A 21,099-nucleotide genomic window follows, 5' to 3' on the forward strand; every position below is an offset into this window, starting at 1 on the left:
ACAGCTGGAGTTAAATGTCTAGGTATATATCCTGTGTTTTTATTTTTGGAGGTAGTATGAGAAAAAGAGGATGTTTTGGAGTCACGAAGCTCTATTTAAATGCAGGTTCAACTACAACCTGGCCGTGTGACCTTGACAATGAATTTCTTTAGGTTTCCTCATCAGGCGTTAGAGGCTCTGGAGTTCCCTGGCGGTGTAGCAGGTTAAGGATCCAGTGTTGTCACTGCCATGCCTCAGGTGGCTGCTGTGGCACGGGTTCAGTCCCTGGCCTGGGAACTTCCCCATGCCACACATGCAGCCAAAAGAGGGAAAAAAAAAAATCAAAAAGCTGCAGGCACAGTCTCCTCAACTCGTGCGGCTGATGTACGGATAAGGAACTAATGTGGGGAAACTATCTCACATGTAGCAATATATCAACATATTTTCCTACTGCTGTAAATGGATCCTTTCCCTTAGTTGGGTTTTCAGTTCCTAAAGGCAAGAGGCTATGCTTACCTTTACAACGTTTACGGAGCTTTGGTACCACGAAAAGAACCACAACTTAATTGCCACTCTGTTGGGCATCGTCCTCCAGATCAGGGGCCCTCAGCTCCTCTGCTATGTCCTGAGAACTCTCCGTTTGGGGTGTGCTAGCTTTCCATTCCTTATGTCCTGCTCAGAGGGTCTCAGGAGGAGGTGACGTTCAGGAGGTGTTAATGCATGGGTGGCCTTATCCAAGTTTCGGTGTGTGGGGTAGACCCCGGGCATTATCCAAGTTTTGGTGTGTGGGGTAGACCCCGGGAAGCTTGGTTAGAGTCCTGGAATGAGGGGGGAATGGGGTTTGGAGCCAACCACAGGGAAGAGGGAAGTGTGCTCTGTGAGGAGAGAATAGGCAGCGTCGGAGGCAGTGGCCAGGAAGCAGAGAAGTCAATACAGACAGACACTGATATCTGGAATTCCAGCTGTGGAGTGGGTGGTAGCTAGGTTGCAACATGCAGTCAAGGCACAGGTGTATGTCGGGTGGGGTGATCCAGTAACAGGGGAGGTGTCTCTGTTCCTGGAGGTGATAATTAAGGGAAGTGAAGGCTGTGATTGGAGAGGAAGGCAAAGGCATGTTATCCAGAATGTAAGTGGAGGGGCTGGACTTAAGTAGGAGTAGGTGGTGTTTTTTCCACTATTACGGGGGATGAAGCAGAGTCAGTGGGTACAAATACAGGGGGACAGAAGAGGAGGGACTTTTTGTTGACCTGCACCCATTTTCTCAATGAAGGATGTGGTGAGATAGGTGGTGAGACTTGAACGGTGGAGGCTGGAGTGAAAGGTGCATGAGATGGAGCTTTGAAGACAGAGAACTAGGAAATTGCCATCTTGGTTATGGGGAGAGTGAATTTTCACAGGGAAATGAGGTTAAATTCCCAGGCAGTGTTGAGTGCCTGGGCTGCCTAGTGTTCCCGGGAGAAAGGAAGCAAGAAGGGTCATGAGTGGCAATGGTGATGAAAAAGAGAGAGGACCGGAGTTAAATACTTGTGGAGGTGGAGCTACTAAGGTAAGTGAACCAGAAACCTTACCCAGAAATAATGACCCAGGTTGGATAATGCCAGAGAAGTTGTTTTATTCAGAAGCAGGATCCTTTGGCAGCAGTATTCCTTAAACAATTGCCAGAATGCAACCCTTCAACCAAGTTATGCTAGAACCTCACCCCATGATCCTGGGGTTCCTGGCAAAGGTGGAGTTCCTGGAAAAGCCCAACTCTTCAAATAAAGGTGACATGTGGGAACAATTACTGAAGGAGGCCAAGGTTCATCAGTCATCCAAACGGATAGGGAAGTTTTTCTCCTAGAATACAAAGGTCATGATGTCACTTTCCCCAAATTCCTGCTCCTTGCTACCAACCAGCTTTCTCCACGTGCCACCCAGATTTCAGGGAGCAGAGGGGTGGCTGGGGTCCCTTCTGGGCTGGCCGAGGCCAGTGGGGACTCATCCTCCCCACCAGCAGCTATCTTCTACTCACGTCTGGAACAGCAGTCTGGCAAGAGTGTCCACAACCATTGCTGCAGCACTTCTGTCCGCTGGGACAGGAGTCATCCCCGGAGCAAAATTCAGCACAAAGTCCAATCGTTCCTCTTGGCAACACTGGACACTTTCCGGGTCTCTGTTCAACTGAAACACAAAACAGTCTTTCCAGAAACCCAGGCTGGCTCTGTACAAGGGAGTAGGGCTTGGTGCTAAGAAAGAGAGTGATGGAGTTCCCATGGTGGGGCAGCGGAAAGGAATCCAACTAGGAACCACGAGGTGCGGGTTCGATCCTTGGCCTCGCTCAGTGGGTTAAGGATCTGGCGTTGCCATGAGCTGTGGTGTAGGCTGGCAGCTATAGCTCCTACTCAACCCCTAGCCTGGGAACTTCTGCAGGTGTGGCCATAAAAAGCAAATACATAAAAAAATAAATAAACAAATAAAATCCCCACCTTGACACTAAAAAAAAAAAAAATTAAAAAGAAAAAAAGAAAAAGAAAGAGAGTGCTGAAGTGTCTCAGTCCCTGATGGCCCCTTAGCTTCTGCCCTACTTGATGCCCCAAATCTTCACCCCCTCCACCTTGGAAGCAATAGTACCATGTCGTCCATGGGAAAATGCACCGATGACGAGCAGGTGCAGCATCTTGGGAGAAGAGGACAGAGCACTGCTACTAACCTCCTTCTTTTTGTCACCTAGACCATTAAATCCCAGGTGCCAGGCAGAGCCAGCTTCCCACCAATTCTGTGCACCTTCAGGTGCCAGTGAACACTGAGTCCCACAGCCTGCCACCTTTCAACCTGAGAGAGAACCTCAACCCAGTACCTAGGGCTATTCAAGCTCAGTCTCATGAACCAGTAGGATGAGCATCCTGCAGGAGCCTGGGAGAAATTCAGATTCTTGGACCTCACCCCACACCTACTGAAAGAGGAACTCAGGGGCTGGGGTCCCGCAATTACCTTTTTCACAAGCCCCTCAGGTTAAGCAAGCTGATGTTTCAGAAGCCCTGCTGCGTCTCCTCCCAAAACCAGCCTACACTGTCGAGTTGGGGGGACGGGAAATGCAAGTTGGATAGTACCCTTATGCATCAAGTGGAATAGATCTGAGGAATGTTGAGGAGTGGGGATTTCATGTGGTAGCTCAAGAGAGGGATAGGATGGCAGTTTACTTATGACGATTTTTCTAGGGTGAGAGCATAGACTGGACCAGGATTCAACAAGCAAGCAAACTTCAGAAGGAAGAGAGAGACAGGGAGAGCTTTCAGGCAGCTGTTGCAATGGCCCAAGCATGGACTAATCAGGGCTGGAGATGTGTGGCAATGGAGGTTGGAGAAGAAGGCACGTGTGTAAGAAGCAATTGCAAAGAAGGAGTGGTATTTGGCAACCGGTTCATTAATTGTAGGGGGAGGTGAACAAAGAAGAGAGAGGAGGAAGAGTGGAATCCAGTGATACCTTGGGAGGAGATGAAGAGACAGTGAAGAGAACCCAAGAGGGAAGAAAGTCGGAGGGTTGATGGGGTGGCAAATAGTGTCAAGTGCTGCAGAGGTTAAAGACTCTGGCTACTGCAGAGAGTCAAGAGATTTGTCCAGAAGGTCCAGGCGAGGGATGGGGGCAGCAATGGAGACTATCGTCAGTGTGCAAGGGATGGAGGAGTGACTTACGGGGAAGAAAGGGCAGAGAGTTAAGATTGCTCCTTTGAGGATGGTGGTGGTGAATGCAAAGAGGAAATTGGAAAGATGAATGTTTTGTATAGTCAGGAAAGTGTTTTTTTCTAGTCAATCCAATTTATTTGTAGCAAGAAACAAAGAAACTGATGGAGAGAGAAAGAAGCTGAGGAGATGGAGAGTGGCTGATAAGGCCTTTCCATCAAGAAAGAAATGGAATTGAAGGTTCTGTGGGGAAATAGCATTGGCCAGCCACTGCTGGCAAGAATCAGCCTGGGTACGTTTACATATTGGTGGTCTGAATGAATGGACCTGTGTGGCTCACACCAGCATGGCCATTCATTTGGGTTTGAGATACTAGCGAACTTATCCATAAATGGGTTCTTTTCAGCCTGAGTTGAAGAATCATTTGGTACCTTAATGTTATTTCATTTTTAAGAGCATCACCAGCTTTTTTAAGTTTACAAATACTTCTAAAGCAAGATATTATTCATCTGTCTTCATGGTCTTCTAGTCCTGGAAGAAGGGGCATCTTTTCTCGTTCTCACAGAGGCCAGTAGTGGCCCCATGGCAACTGCCACCTCTTTTTGCTCTGTGCAGCTGGCCCTGATGGCTGTTGTCTCACAGAGCTAAGCATTCAGTCAGTCAGGGGCTTGGAAGGCAAGGCTTGCACCTCTTACCTTGGTCTTGGGCTGGTGAGCAGATGTGGCCACATCCAGTGGAGACACACCGCATCCGTGGACCACATTCCCAGTGTCTTCGGCACTGATCCACACAGATACCTACCACTAGAAAAATTTCAGTTGAAAACTCTCAAACTTGGCAGGACCACGGGGGTGGGGGTGGAGGCTCTCAGAGGACTTGTTTGTTTTAAACTTTTATTCAACTCATAGACAGGATATCTGCATATTGTGCACTATTATTAAAGTTGTACATTTTTATTTTTAAACATAAAAAATACTCAACTATATAAAGTAAGTCTCTCTTTCCCCTAACCCATTGGGTCCATTTCCCAGGAGGCATCTACTATTTCCTCCAGCTCCTTCTGGAATTTTCTTTCCCTTCCTTCCTTCCTTCCTTTTCTTCCTTCCTTCCTTCCCTCCCTCTTGTCTTTTTGTCTTTTTAGGGCTGCACCTATGGCATATGGAAGTTCCCAGTCTAGGAGCTGAATTGCAGCTGCAGCTGCCAGCCTACGCCACACCAGATCTGAGCTGTGTCTGTGACCTACACCGCAGCTTGTGCCCATGTCAGATCCTCAAGCCACTGATCAGAGGTCAGAGATCGAACCCGAATCCTCATGCATACTAGTTGGGTTAGTTACTGCTGAGCCACAATGGCAACTCCTCCTGGAATTTTCACTGTGCTTATACAAATATAAACAGAAGCACATTGAGAACACACATATATGCATACATCATGCAAGTAGATGTTTATTGAATTACAAATATGTAGAGTGAGGTTATGCTTTTATTTTTATTTTTATTTTAGTATCGAAAGGCATCTTCAGGAGTTCCGGTCGTGGCGCAGTGGTTAACAAATCTGACTAGGAACCATGAGGTTTCGGGTTCGATCCCTGCCCTTGCTCAGTGGGTTAAGGATCCGGCGTTGCCGTGAGCTGTGGTGTAGGTTGCAGACGCGGCTCAGATCCCGAGTTGCTGTAGCTCTGGTGTAGGCTGGCAGCTACAGCTCCGATTGGACCCCTAGCCTGGGAACCTCCAAATGCCGCGGGAGTGGCCCAAGAAATGGCAAAAAAAGAGAAAGGCATCTTCATTAGATAATTGAGCAATCTATTATCAAAGCTTTCCAAAGTGATTTGGACATTCCACTTTTAGGAATTTATCCTAAAGAAATATGATTTAGTCTACAGCCATACCACCCTGAACATGCCTGATCTCGTCTGGTCTCGGAAGCTTAGCAGACTCAGGCCTGGTTAGTACTTGGATAAAAGAAGTAGGATTTAACCCAAGGGCCTTTATCTTGCATTTGTTATTTTAAAGAGTAACTCAAAATGATAGAGTATCTAATTCTGTAATAGTAGAAGGAGGAATGAAAAATAAGGCATATCCACATAGTAGAAAACAATGACGCTTTTAAAAATATGTGTCAGAATTTTATTTATTGATTAGGGGTGGTCTATGATACCATATTTGTAAAAATCATATATCCTAGATTTTTGTTGGTTTGTTTATGTCTATCTCTGTTCCCCAAAGATCTTCAAGGACATAGACCTCTCCTTAATATCTCCCAGCACTCAGCATAGTGCCAAGATTTATCAAAAAAAAAAAAAAAACAAAAAACTGCATGTTTATGTGTGTGTGAATTATGGAAGCTTTTGAGTTAACATAGTTATCTGGGTAATGAGATCATGGATAATTTGTCTTTTTAATTAGTACTATTTCTGAGTTTTCTCTACTACGCATTAGTTCTATCACCAAATAAAAGAAGTTTCTGCGCTCAGAAAGTCAGGACACACAGCTCTGTGACATGCTTTTCTCTCTGGAAGGACAAGCCTGAAAGCAGAGACCCTGGGAATTAACCCTCTAAGGAAGGGGAGTCCAGGCAGAGGTAAGCACACAGTCCCCTCCTGGGTTGTGTGGGGTTGGAGACCTAGGCAGGGCTCTTACCTGGCTCCTGGGCTGGAGAGCAGACCCGTCCACATCCCTTCCTGATACATTCTTCTCCGGCCCCACAGTCCCAGTTTCCTCGGCAGCGGTCCACACAGAGTCCTATCATCAGAAAAGACTCAGTGAGCACAAAGGAGCCTTAGGTGTGGGTATCTGGAGACTGCCACACTCATGGTGGAGACTGGGCAATGGACCCACCTGTACATGACATATGTCACACAGTGAAATGGAGAATGACACAGGACATATAAAAATAAGTGCAGGAGTTCCTATCATGGTTCAGTGGAAATGAATCTGACTGGTATCCATGAGGGTACAGGTTCAATCCCTGGCATTGATCAGTGGGTTAAGGATCTGGCATTGCCATGAACTGTGGTGTAGGTAACAGACGTGGCTCAGACCCCGCATTGCTGTGGCTGTGGTGTAGGCCAGTGGCTATAGCACCAATTCAACCCCTAGCCTGGGAGCCTCCATATGCCACATGCGCAGCCCTAAAAAGACAAAAAAAAAAAAAAAAAGTATATATTAGCCTATTCATAGAGGAAATTGAAACAGTGTTTACCCAACCGTTAGTGATTATTCCAAGGGGACAGAACTGTACACAGATTAGCCCTTTTTGATTAGGGTTAACATTTTAACATTGGCAAGAAATGCATAATGTTAATAAACCAAAAAAAAGCCTATATTAAGAAAATAAAGAAAACTCAGAGAAATAAGTTCAGTGTTTTGGCCAACGCTGTTGATCTGCAGGAAAACAGAAGGAGAAGGATTTTCATCCTTAAAGAGCCATTCCTGTGTATGACAGCTGCACACACACAAAAAGAGATGAGATGTGTTTCACTTCCATTTAGGAAACGAGGAAACAGGAGCTCAGGGAACATAACTGACTTGCCCACAGTCTGGGCTTGTGCAGGGTGGGCCTGGGGCTGGACCCTGGGAGGACCTGGCCCCAAAGTCCATATTGACTAGAGACTGTCTCTGTGATTTCCTGACAGGCATGTATGCCCTCATGGATTCTTGCACTGGTTCTGCTGGGGTCTTAAATACCTGAGGATCTGAAAAAATAAAAAATAAATAAAAAATAAAAAATAAAAAAAATAAAAAGGAGTTCCCGTCGTGGCGCAGTGGTTAACGAATCCGACTAGGAACCATGAGGTTGCAGGTTCGGTCCCTGCCCTTGCTCAGTGGGTTAAGGATCCGGCGTTGCCGTGAGCTGTGGTGTAGGTCACAGACACGGCTTGGATCCCGCGTTGCTGTGGCTCTGGCGTAGGCCGGTGGCTACAGCTCCGATTGGACCCCTAGCCCGGGAACCTCCATATGCCACGGGAGCAGCCCAAGAAATAGCAAAAAGACAAAAATAAAATAAAATAAAATAAAAAATAAAAAAAATTAAATATCTGAGGACCTGAAGTGTCTTTTGGGAGGGACGATGACTTTTGAGGGGAGGGGTTAATAGTCAGCCTTCAGCGTAGAAACCTATAAACCCTAGAGGACCCACGGTCACCCCGACCTCCGTGGCATCTTTTGCAGTGCAGTGTAAACCTTTCCCTGATTAACACCTGCAAATAGGGCTTTCCTCTCCTACGTATGTAGGGGGACATTCTACCCTATTCTACCCAGTTAGAGCCTCTCTCACCTGGGAGATGGTGCTGGTTCTCAGCCTCCCAATCCCTGGGGCCTCCTGAGATCTCTGTGGGTCTCACCATCCCAGGGGCATGGGCAGCAGCCAACACCAGGGGTTCCCAGTGGCTCAAGTCCAACTCTAATGCCTCCTCTTCCCTTCCTTGGGATTGGAGGACCAAGGTATAGAATGGCAGACGGTAACTGCTCACAGGCTAACTGAGAAAAAGCCACCTTGTGTCACTGAAGCCCTGAAACTGAGTGACAGAAAAAACTATTCAAGTTGCCAGATCCAGGACAGGTCCTTCTCTCATCCTGGCCACAGCAGAAGCACAGCCTGGTCTTGGCAGTGAGGCCGAGGGTGTGCTTATGAGGTGACCGTTGTTACCGAAATCCTTTTAGTTCAAAAGAATATCTTCTCTTCAGGTGACTTGACTGAATTCGCTATTTGTGCTTTTGGAGTCACCTATCAGAATCCAGACCTTAATTATCACCAACTTGCATGTTAAAAAACTATATTGGAGAGGAAAGAAAATCACTCTGGGGGAGCAAAGGTTTGGAATGGGGCACTGGTTAAAGGCAAAGTGGGGGGACAGCTGGGGATGGAGCTTCTTAAAAGGCCTCTCAAATTTTCTCCTGATCCAGGTGTGCAAAAAAATGGAGCAGAAAGGTTGCTTGGGAGACTTGGGGGGCGGGGGTAGGATACCCTGAAAGAGCAAGCCAAATTGAAGAGAATGTGCACCACAGCCTTCTTAGGGGACAGGGAGTGGGGCCACCCTGCTACGTGCCCCAGGAGTAGAGCACAAGAGAAGAAGTATGTCAAATCCTGTCAAAGAAGCATGGCAGCCTGCAGGGAAACCAACACCCTTGATCCGCGGTGAGCTGGCACCCCCGTGGCTTTGGGAAACTAGGCTAACCTGGGCACCAGCAAACTCCCAGTGAGCCTGGCTGGGAGACCTCAGATTGGGGTCCTGATCAGAAGCCCCCCAGGCCTGATGAGGGGGAGAGTTGAGGCTCCAGGTTTCCTGCTTCTGACTCCTGGCTAGAGCACAGTCTAACCCTGCCTGCATCTGGTCTGTTGGGACTGTTCCATGAAGGAGCTCATCCCCGCTATCATTTCCAGAGCTTTGCCCTTAAGGGAAGAGCAGAACAAAGACTCCTGGCTACAGTTCTGCCAGCTAAGCCAGCGCACAAACCCGGGCTTCCTTTCTTCTCCAGGATAGAGTCCTTGTTTGAAATATGGATTTCCTTTCACAAATAAAGTAATTTGAGAGCAGAGGTTGATCCATACCAACAAACTATATGCCAGAACTGAAAGTCTTCTTTGGTCCTTTCCAATTTTGGCTTCATTTCCTTCTGGGTGACCTGAATTAAATCCACCTGGTTTAAGGAGAAAAGAGAGTGGAGGAATAGTGGATGCTAAGCTTCTTTTGGCTTCTCCCAGCTCCCCTGAATTCAGCCACAGGGCACTTCTACTTCACCAGATATTTATACTGTGAAAATATATTAAGGAAACCTAACTCAAAATTGGGACAGCCATGTATTAGAGGGCTGTCACGCAGGTACCATGGATGGCAGCTTGCATCCTCTGGCAGGAACAAGGAAGATTTCCTGCTGGCTGGCTACAGAGCCCACCCTTGCCTGCAGCCAATGGGAAGCCCCTACCATCTCTAACTCTCATTTTCCTCCAATGAACTTCTGTCCAAAACGACCCCTCCCAACTTCCTCCTGTCCCCTATAAAAGAACACTCTTTTGCTTTCCAGACTTGCCCAGGCAAACTCTGAGTTTGCTTGTCTCAGAGTTGTAATTTCTCTGCTATTCAGGAATAAACTTGGAGTTTCTGTCCTGACTCAGCGGAAACAAATCTGACTAGCATCCATGAGCACACAAACTCAATCCCTGGCCTCACTCAGTGGGTTAAAGATACGGCGTTGCCTTGAGCTGTGGTTTAGGTTGCAGGTGCGGCTTAGATCCTGTGTTGCTGTGGCTGTGGTGTAGGCCAGCAGCTACAGCTCTGATTCGACCCCTAGCCTGGGAACCTCCATATGCTGCAGGTGCAACCCTAAAAAGACAAAAAAAAAAAAAAAAAGGCACAAAAAGAAAGAAACTTGATGTTGCTGGCTGAATCACTGTTGTTTTCTGATGTTGTTGGCTGAATCACCTTTTTAACCTTTTTAAAGAAAAAGGTTATGCATACACTTTCATTAATCCCCATACAATGCAGTCATAGAGATATAACTTTCTGGGTTTCCTTGATGGGGAAACTGAGGGTTAAAAATATTACCTAGTGTCCCCAGAACAACACTTTGAAATAAATTCCTAATCCCATGAGATGTTACTTTCTACTGAAATGTTCCCTGTTACTCTATTCTCTTCCCTATTATTAATTTTTAAAATTATGTGCTAGGGTCAGATACATGATCTACATTAGTTGATTCAGCCCTCACCATACCCTCTGGGATAGGTATTCCCCATGTTACAGCAGAAGAACTCCACGTTAAGTAACTTGCCCAAAACCCTGCCTTGGTGAGCTGCAGAAGTGGGATTTGAAAGCTCTGGAGCCCTGCCCTGCACCTCCCACCCTGCCAAGCACAGACCCAGGATCAATCCTGACTTAGTCACTCTCGGCTTTTGTAGCCACTTAAACCCAAGAAACCTCAGTTTATTCATTCAGGCATCATAAAGAGGTACATAAAATCTAGTGAGAAGAACTGGCATGGATGCCCTGCTCAGAATAGCCACAGTAAATAAAATAAAAAAACAAAACAAAATTCCACTGAAATGTCCACTAGAAGGTGATTTACTGAGATGATGAAGTATATTCTATATGGTGGGGTACAGTAAACTTAATTCGTTAAATAAGTTTATTAAGTTTAGTAATTAAAGATGGGAAATAAAGTAAAATGAAATACATTTAGCACTGACAGTGAGAGAGGCTCCCAACAAAAAAGGGGATGGCCTTTTTGGGGGGTTAAAAATATAATATTAGTAAATATTGTTAATATTTAGACGAGTACAAATAATAAATAGTATGCTGTGGAAATGTTCTTTTCTAGGCAGTTGAAATCTTATGATTATAGAGAAGCATACCATGTGGATATAATGATCATATTATAATCACAATAAATATACATATACATATATATATATAGGCTCATCGGTGGTTTCAGATTTTTATAGAATGAGCATTACTTGTAAAAAAGAAAAAGGAAATTATTATTATTATTTTTAGGGCTGCACCTGTGGCATGTGGAGGTTCCCAGGCTAAAGGTAGAATCAGAACTGTAGCTGCTGACCTACACCACAGCTCACACCAATACCAAATCCTTAACCCACTGAGCAGGGCCAGGGATCAAACCTGTGTCCCTATGGATGCTCGTCAGATTTGTTTCCACTGAGCCACAATGGGAACTCTTGGAAATTATTAAAGATCTTTTGAAGGGGTCTTTATTGATGAGATGCTGGGCACACAGCCCTCTGACCTGATTCCCTCTGTAAGGGCAAGAGTGAAGGAGATGCCCCGGGGACCCTGATGGGTTTCCATCCCATTTCTGGTCAGAAGCACAGTTGTGGAAAGGCCAGGCAGGAGTGACCCTGGTACACCTGGTTGGGGCATCAGGCAAGGCTCCAGGTCTTACGTGCTTCAGGGATAGGGGAGCAGAATTGGCTACAGCCCTTCCTGATGCACTGTCTCCCAGCCCCACAATCTAAGTCTCTCCTGCACTGGATCTCACAGAGGCCCGCCAGAGAAGATCCATCAAACATTAGGTCAATGGGGACCTACTGGAGAGCACAGAGAAATCTACTCAATATTCTGTGATAACCTATGTGGGAAGAGAATCTGGAAAAGAATGGATATGTGTATTTGTATAATTGAATCACTTTTGTTGTAACAGCAGACGTTAACACGACAACACAGTAAATCAAATATACTTCAATAGAATTTTTAAAAATTTAAAAAAGAGCCAAAAATACACACACACACACACACACACACACACACACACACACACCAAGAAACAAAGAGAGAAAAACAAAAAAAGGTCTCAGGGAGTTCCCATCATGGCTCAGCAGTTTATGAACCCGACTAGGATCCATGAGGATGCAGGTTTGATTCCTGGCCTCACTCAATGGGTTAAGGATCCAGTGTTGCCATGAGCTGTGCTGTAGGCCGAAGATTCGGTTCAGATCCTGCATTGCTGTGGCTGTGGTGTAGGCCGGCAGCTGCAGCTCCGATTCCACGCTAGCCTGGGAACTTTCGTATGCCGCAGGTGCAGCTCTAAAGAGCTTAAAAAAAAAAAAAAAAAAGTCTCAGGAGCAGATGCCAGGAAGAGGCTACAGCAAAGAATGAATGGAGCAATTCCTAAGAGGTAGTGTCTGCATTTTTACACTTTAACAAATTACAGAATTTATAAAGTATCTACCACTACAAAAAAAATCACAGCCTTTGTAGCACTTTACAGTATCAAGAATGCTTTTACAATGTATATGACATAATGAGATGATTTTATCCTGAGATGTTGATCCAATGCATCTTTTGTTCCTGACTCTTCCTAGTTTCTGGCTGCCCAATGCCCACCCCCCCCCCGCCAGCCCCCACAACTCAGTGAGGCAATTGCAGCCTGTGGTTCCTGGGGAAGGCACACCCGCCTGGAATAAAGGGGCCAGGGCTCCGCAGTGAGTTTCAAATTAGACAACAGGCTTTTCTGAGAATGAAAATGTTTTTTAAATTTCAGAAGTGCCTCTTCACACATGTAAGGCTTAGAACTCAGAGCACAGAGAAGACACAGGACATGACGTGAGTTATCATCCCTTGGAAGAGGGGAAAGTCCTTCTGGCGAATAAGGAAGTGGGGTGGGGAAGGGGTATCAGAGGAAGGAGGGAGAAGGCAGGGAGGGGGAGAAAGGAGAGGAAAGGGGAGAGATATGAAAAAATTAAGGAGCAGATTTTAATTAATTTAATTAAAAATAGTCTTTAAAAAAGGACAAAATTAAAGGAGAGTCTTGGTTTTCAACCATATATATATATGGGGTATAAAAACATTAAGTTATTCTTTTTTTTTTTTTTTTTGGCCACTCCCATGGCACGTGAAAGATTTCTGGGCAGGAAGCAAAACCCACATCACAGCAGTGACAACACTGGATCTTTAACCCACTGAGCCATCAGGGAACTTGAAAGAGTTATTTTTTACATTTTTTTGGGGGGGTGCTGGCACCTGCAGCATATGGATGTTTCCAGGCTAGGAGTTTAGTCAGAGCAGCAGTTGCCAGCCTACATGCCACAGCTGCAGCAATGCCAGATCCTAGCTGTCTCTGTGACCAACACCACAGATCATGGCATCGCCAGATCCTTAACCCACTGAGCAAAGCCAGGAATCCAACCCACGTCCTCACAGATACAAGTTGAATTCAATACTTCTGTGCCGGAGTTCCCATCGTGGCACAGTGGAAATGAATCCAACTGGGAACCATGAGGTTGCGGGTTCGATTCCTGGCCTTGCTCAGTGGGTTAAGGACCCGGTGTTGCCGTGAGCTGTGGTGTGGGTCACAGATGTGGCTCAGATCCTGAGTTGCTGTGGCTGTGGTGCAGGCCAGCAGTTTCCACTCTGATTAGACTCCTAGCCTGGGCACCTCCATAATCTGTGGGTGGGGCCCTAAAAAAACAAAAAGACAAAAAAAAAAATACTTCTGTGCCACAATGGGAACTCCCCCAAGAGTTATCCTTAAAAAGAAATCCCCACAATGAAAAAAGTTGAGAATGACTGAAAGCAATAGATGGTGATGGAGAAGTCCAAGAATCCCATTTATTTTACATCTTATGATGAAAACTCTCAAAATCATACTCAAGGGTTCATGACTGTTGGAAAGAGTGGGCAGGACCAAGCTCATGTGCCCACAGGGCTCTCAGCCTTACCTCTTCGCCGGACTGGGGAGCAGACACGGCCACACCCATTGCTGGTGCATCGTCTTCCTGCCCCACAGTCCTGGTCTACATGGCACTCCGTCACACAGATACCTACATCTTGAGAAAAGACCGGGTTGAGATGCTCACATTAAACCAGTACTTGTCTCATAAATGAGCCTGACCTAATAAATAGCAGTTTGCATTTTGATCTAACACTTAACTGTTTAAACATGATCTCACATAGAACCTCATCTGACTCTTCTAACAAATAAGTTTTGAAGTATTTGCAGGAATATTTGGAGCATTTCCTTAGGAATGGAGTATCTGTAGGAAAGAAAACTGCAAAGAAAGCCGGTTAATGGTAACCCAAATGGGCTTTAACTGGTAAGTTTTCTTATTTTGTATTTTATAGATGAGAACATGAAGAGGCTGTCTGGTCAACAACAGAGTTTGGATTTGAATCCAAGGATATTTGCCTTGAAAGCTCATGTCCATTTTACTCTACAGGAAGTCCGGACTCACCTGCTTCAGGGATGGGGGAGCAGACGTGCCCACAGCCCTTCCTCACGCACTCATGTCCACTCCTACAGTCCCTGTCTTCTCTGCACTGGTGCTCGCAGGCCTCTGACAAGAGCAAACACTCGGTTAAAAGCTCTGAAGTCATATAATTAGAAAATAAATATTTTAGTTGCCTTTACAATGTCATTCAAAAGCCATCAGTTACCTAGATATAAACTGAACAAGTATGTGTAGAAAACCACATGATATTACTAAAACATTTTAAATATCTTCATGAATGGAGAGATATGCCACATTCATGGATGGAAATACTTAGTGTTATAAAGATGTCTGTTTCCCCCAAATTGAAATGGAATATAGTCTCAGTCAAAATCTGAGAAGGATTTTTCATGAAAATGAATACCCTGATTTGAAAACTTTATATGAAAATTCCAAAAATCAACAATACTCAAGACACTTTTAAATGACGTTGAAGGACTTAAGTTACTGTTCATCAGGACTAATTAAAATGTGGCAGGAAACAAGATAGTGTGGTGTTGGTACAAGACAGACAAGGAGACCAATGGGACAGATACACACACATGATCTCCCAGTTTATGACCAAGGACCCAACGAAACACAAAAGGGAAAAGAATGGTCTTTTCAGGAAATGTGGTTGGATCCACTGGACGGTCCATGTGAAAAAAAGGAAACTTGTCTATTTTATACAAGAAAACAAAATTTGTCCCAAATAGGTATAAGACCTAAGGAAAAGGGAAAGCCATAAAGCTTATAGAAGATACTATAGTAAATAGTTTCATGATCCTGGGTTAGGCAAATATTTTGTAAATATTACAGAAATATTACCGACCATTAAAATAGAGAGATGGAATCTCATTAAAATTAGGAACTTTTCTTCATTGAATGAAATCATTAACAGAGAGAAAAGAAAAGCTAAACTGGGAGATTAATGTTTATTATATATATATACACACACACACATAGTATACATAATATGAGTAGTACACATATTTATATACAGTACATATATATGTGTATATATATATATATATATACACACACACACAGACAAAATAATGATGTATCTAGAATCTCTTACAAATCAATAGGAACAATACAGATAACCTAACAGAAATATGGGCAGAAGAATCAAATGACATTCGCAAAAGAGAAAACTGGAAGTTGTTAAAAACACTGTCAGATTCTGGGAAGGTGGTTTTAGTTGTGCTGGTTGACATAATTTTTGAATCTTCCAACATCTTCCCATAAAAACATACAGAGCAATTAAAATAGCAAAACTGAAAACACATAGACAACAAGACTGGGGGAAAAGGTTATCTCCTCAAACTGCAAAATCTGAGTGGAGGGAAGGGGACAAAGCACCATCCTCCACCAGACCAGCGAGGGTCTGCTCTGTGCAGAGTCTGCGGGGGGCAGTGAGGTGACGGATGGAGAAGACCTGGGACCTTGTTCCCAGGACAACGTCCTGAGGAATCCACTAGAGCCTCATCTTCAGCCAAACAAACCTGACTGGAGAGACATCAACATGGGGCCTAGTGAGGCCATTAAATATGTATTCACAGTAGAACTGAGACTCATTTACAGTCTATGGAGAGAGTCTATGGACTAGCTACATGCTCTGACAATGTAAACACACTATACCTATCAAACACTGGGGAAGGGGATGGAAAGAACACATGAAAAGGAGAGTAAGCCTGACAAATACCGGAAAAGGGTTAAGTGGGAATGCAAGGACATTACCTAAGAGCAGCTGCTGGGGGTGGGAGGGATGGGCAGAGGGAGGAAGGAAAGGAGGAAATGATCTAATTTTGTTAGGACTGTTACTCATAGTAGGAAACCTGCAGGTAATAATTTAAAAAGAGAGAGGGAGTTCCCGTCGTGGCGCAGTGGTTAATGAATCCGACTAGGAACCATGAGGTTGCAGGTTCGATCCCTGGCCTTGCTCAGTGGGTTAAGGATCTCGTGTTGCCGTGAGCTGTGATGTAGGTCGCAGACGCGGCTCAGATCCCGCGTTGCTGTGACTCTGGTGTAGGCTGGTGGCTACAGCTCCGATTCAACCCCTAGCCTGGGAATCTCCATATGCCACGGGAGCGGCCCAAGAAAAGGCAAAAAGACACAAAAATAAAATAAAATAAAATAAAATAAAAAGAGAGCAAGGGTAATACTCAAAAGTCTTAGTAATAAGGTAACTATTAGAACAAAAACATAAACCTTTCCTAATGCAAATATAGTAAGAGAGAGAAAAAAGGAAAGAGAGCGATTACACAAATAACATAGATTATATAATGAAAGACTCTCTCTAAAAAAGATATCTACAACAGTAAATAAAATAATAACAAAAGGCAGGATAAACCATACGATCAAAAGGCGTTCTTATTTTCATGAAATACCTATGGAAATAACATGTTATGAAATAATGTCTGGAATTTGCTTGAAAATATTAGGGGATGAGGGGAAGTGGGTGGGGTTAGAGATGAAGGAAGAATGACACTGACAATAGCTGAAGCCGGGTGATGGGTATACGGTCTGTTGTTATACCAATTTGTCTGCTTTGTATGTGTTTAGAAATTCCCATAATAAAGAGTTAAAATAGGTTGAGGGATGTTCAAAATAACTCAATGGGAAAATTACACATTAATGTCAGGTATTAAAATATAAAATAAGATTGATATGAGATATTAAAAAATCACATCAATTTAACTAAGAGTGTGAAATCACTAAGATGCTAATACACACACAAAGTGTGGAAAGATACACCCTGAAAGGTCACCAAGGATGTTTCCGGATGGTGCTCTTGTGGGTGCTATTTATTTGTTTAAATACTTTGGGCTGTTGAGTCTTGTTTTTCAACCATAAACATATATTTATGGGGATAAAAATATTGAGTTATTCTTGTTGTAAGCCACACCCATGTCATGGGGAAGTTCCCTGGCCAGGGATGGAATCCATGCCACAGCAGTGACAACACTGGATCCTTAACCTGCTGAGGCACAGGAAACTCCCAAGAGCTATTCTTTTAATTTTTTTTTTTTTTTTCCGTCTTTTGAGGGCCACACCCAAGGCATGTGGAGGTTCCCAGGCTACTGGCCTACACCACGGCCACAGCAACACCAGATCCAAACCGTGGCTGTGACCTACACCACAGCTCATGGCAATGCCAAATCCTTAACCTGATGAGGGAGGCCAGGGATCAAATCTGCATCCTCATGGATACTAGCAAGATTCATTTCCACTGAGCCACAATGGGAAATCCTTATTTTTCTTTTTTTAGGGCCACACCCACAGCATATGGAAGTTTCCCAGCTGGAGCTGAATTGGAGCTGCGGTTTCCAGCCTACACCATAGTAATGTGTGGGATCCAAGCCACATCTGCGACCTATACCACAGCTTGTGGCAATGACAGATGCTTAACCCATGGAACAAGGCCAAGGATCGAAACCAAATCTTCATGAATACTAGTCGAGTTCTTAACCTGCTGAGCCATAATGGAAACTCTCCAAGAGTGATTCTTTCTTTCTTTCTTTCTTTCTTTCTCTTTCTTTCTTTCTTTCTTTCTTTCTTTCTTTCTTTCTTTCTTCTTTCTTTCTTAGTTCGTTCTTTCTCTTCTCTATCTCTCTCTCTCTCTCTCTCTCTCTCTCCTTCCTTCCTTCCTTCCTTCCTTCCTTTCTTTTTGGTTTTAGGGCCCCACTTGCAGCATATTGAAGTTCCCAGGCTAGGTGTCCAATTGGAGCTGTAGTTGCCAGCCTATACCACAGCCACCTGGGATCCAAGCCATGTCTGTCACCTATACCACAGCTCATGGCAATACCAGATCCTTAACCCACTGAGTGAGGCCAGGAATCAAACCCGAATCCTAATGGATATTAGTCTGATTCATTACCGCTGAGTCACAACAGGAACTCCCCAAGAGTTATTCTTAAAAAGAAATCCCCACAATGAAAAAAGCTGAGAATGACTGAAGCAATGGGATGGATCATGATGGAGAAATCCAAAGAATCCCATTTATTTTATGTTTTATGATGAAAACTCCAAAACCATACTCAAGCATTCATTACTATTGAACAAGTCTGGAAAGGGTGGGCAGGACCAAGCTCATGTGCCCGCAGGGCTCTCAGCCTTACCTCTTCGCTGGATTGGGGAGCAGACACGGCCACATCCATTGCTGGTGCATCGTCTTCCTGCCCCACAGTCCTGGTCTACATGGCACTCCGTCACACAGATACCTACATCTTGAGAAAAGACCGGGTTGAGATGCTCACATTAAACCAGTACTTATCTTATAAATGACCCTGACCTCATAATAGCGATTTGCCTTTTGATCTAATACATCACTGTTTAAACATGATCTCACATAGAACCTTATCTGACCCTCTAACAAATAAGATCTGCAGTATTTGCAAGAGTATTTGCAGGATTTCCTTAAGATTGAATTATCTATAGGAGAGAAAGCTGCAAAGAAAGCCGGTTAATGGTAACCCAAATGGGCTTTAACTGGTAGGTTTTCTTATTTGTATTTTATAGATGAGGACATGCAGAGGTTGTCTGGTCAGTGGCAGAGCTGGGATTTGAATTCAGGAGTTTTTCCCTTGAAAACTCAGGTCCCTTTTGCTATACAGCTCAGTGAAATTACCCTTAAGTACAAAGTTGAGTTCCCAAAATTCTTTCTGATGGAAGTAGACAATTTCCTGGATTCTAACTCCTAAAAAGTCTCAATGTGACTTCTTGCTACTGTAGGAGATAGAGCTGAAAGATGGGGACAGGCCTGGAAGCTACATCAAAGCCTTGGGTTCTTTTTACCCAGTTATCTGTTAAAAGAACACTTGTGCCATCATCACAGCACCATCAACAAGAGAATTCTCCCTGCGGGTCCTGCCACCTGGCTGACCTGCTTCTGCCACTAGCCCTGTCCTTCTCTCTCAGCCTCCCTTTTATCATCTGTAAACTGGGGTTGTCTTGGGTGTGGCCTGGGGAAGTGGGGAAAGGCTAGACCACTTGAGTGACTCCCCAAATGTGGCTGATTCTCAGAATCACCTGGGAGCTTTGGAAAGAAGTACAGAGAGTAGGACCTGGTCCAGACCTGATAGCTCAGGTTCTCCAGGCTGAGCCTTTAAATGCAGATTTTAATGAGTGTCTCCTGATGATGCTGATGCAGAACTGGCCTAGAGACCCTCCCAGAGCCAGTGTGGCTCTGACACGGTAGAAGTCCACAAGCTGCTGCCAATTTGGGAAGGAAACCTGGGGACCATAATTCTCTATCAATATTTAAGCATTCGTTCATTCACTGTTCATTTACTCATTCATTTCTTCTCTTGTCCCTAATTAATTAACTTATATGTTTAAAAATTACCTACTGGAGGAGTTCCCATCGTGGCTCAGCGGTTAACAAACCAGACTGTATCCATGAGGATGCGGGTTCGATCCCTGGCCTTGCTCAGTGGGTTAAGGATCCGGCGTTGCCTTGAGCTGCAGTGTAGGTCACAAACACGTCTCAGATCTGGCTTGGCTGTGGCTGTGGAGTAGGCTGTCAGCTGTAGCTCCAATTTGGCCCCAGCTTGAAAACTTCCATATGTTGTGCGTGTGGCCCTAAAAAGATAATAAATAAATTAATTAATTACCTCCTGTATGTAAGGGACAGGACTAGATCTTTCAGGAAGTAGAAATTAAGTCAGGGTTTGTGTGAGCAAGGCAGAAAAAATCTAGAATGGGAAATCAAAGTTTGTTCTCATATAACTACATTTCACAGCACTATACATGTAGTAAGTACCGTGAAGGAGGTCCTGCTAAGAGTTAAAGGATATGAGTGGCTTAACCATCAGTGCTATAGAGAATTAGCTGGGGATTTAAATGCACACGCACACACACATACATACACATTAATACCATTCAATGGAGAAAGAAGTCTTTCAACAAATGGTTCTGGGGAAAATGGACATCCACATGCAAAAGAATAAATTGGACCACTACCTCAAGCCATGTACCTATACAAATACACATACAAAAATTCACTCAAAATGGATCAAAGGCCTAAATGTATGTGCTCAAAGTGTGAAACTCTGAGAAGGGAACATAGATGTCAGTCTTTGTAACTTTGAATTGGGCAGTGGTTTCTGAAATATGACACCAAAGTCAGGCAACAAAAGAGGTAGGTGAATTTTGCTTTATAAAATTTAAGGCTTTTATGCATCAAAGAACACTATCAAGTAAGTAGAAAAACAAGCCACAGAAATATTTGCAAATCTTATATCTGATAAGGGTTATTACTATCCAGACTCTATAAAGCATTCCTATAGCCCAACAGCAAAAGGACAAACACTCCAATTATGAAAAGGGAGAAGAACGTGAATAGAGAATTTCTCCAAAGAATTTATAAATGACCACTAAGAACATGAAAAAGTGCCCTATATCATTAGTTACTAGGAAAATGCAAGGAAAAACCTAATGAGAGCCCCCTTTACCCTCACGGTGACAGCTAGCATAAAAAAGTCACATGTCAACAAGTGTTGGCAAGGACATTGCAGCAATCAGAACTTTCATATGTTGCTGGTGGGAATGTAAGTTGTTGCAGGCTCTATGGAAAAGACTTAGGCAGTTCCTCAAAAAATTAAACACAAAGTTCCTACATGACTCAGCAATCCCACTCCTCCATGTATATCCAAGAGAACTGAAAACATGTTCACACAAAACTTTACTATGAATGCTCATAGTAGCATTATTTCATAAGAGCCACAAAATGGAAATAACCCAAATGTCCATCAAC

The 21,099-nt window shown here is 44.1% G+C and overlaps 1 protein-coding gene across 3 annotated transcripts in view; it reads right to left on the bottom strand.

Moving 5' to 3' along the window:
* Positions 1–1,571: 1,571 nt before the first annotated feature.
* Positions 1,572–21,099, bottom strand: part of LOC125113985 (WAP four-disulfide core domain protein 3-like) — a 136,695-nt gene continuing 117,167 nt past the window's right edge. For 2 of the 3 annotated variants that reach the window (XM_047756941.1, XM_047756940.1), the window contains exons 2-8: positions 18,464–18,571; positions 14,325–14,426; positions 13,812–13,919; positions 6,278–6,379; positions 4,334–4,441; positions 1,991–2,139; positions 1,572–1,815 (exon numbers count right to left, since the gene is read on the bottom strand). In XM_047756941.1, coding sequence (XP_047612897.1) covers positions 1,783–1,815; positions 1,991–2,139; positions 4,334–4,441; positions 6,278–6,379; positions 13,812–13,919; positions 14,325–14,426; positions 18,464–18,571 — 710 coding nt within the window. In that variant the 3' untranslated portion in view covers positions 1,572–1,782. Of the gene's footprint in view, positions 1,816–1,990; positions 2,140–4,333; positions 4,442–6,277; positions 6,380–13,811; positions 13,920–14,324; positions 14,427–18,463; positions 18,572–19,689; positions 19,722–21,099 lie in introns of those variants that run through there. The other variant, XM_047756942.1, reaches the window with a different exon arrangement.

The sequence above is a fragment of the Phacochoerus africanus genome, chromosome 14 (genome assembly GCF_016906955.1).
Source record: "Phacochoerus africanus isolate WHEZ1 chromosome 14, ROS_Pafr_v1, whole genome shotgun sequence".
NCBI classification, from domain to species: Eukaryota; Metazoa; Chordata; class Mammalia; order Artiodactyla; family Suidae; genus Phacochoerus; species Phacochoerus africanus.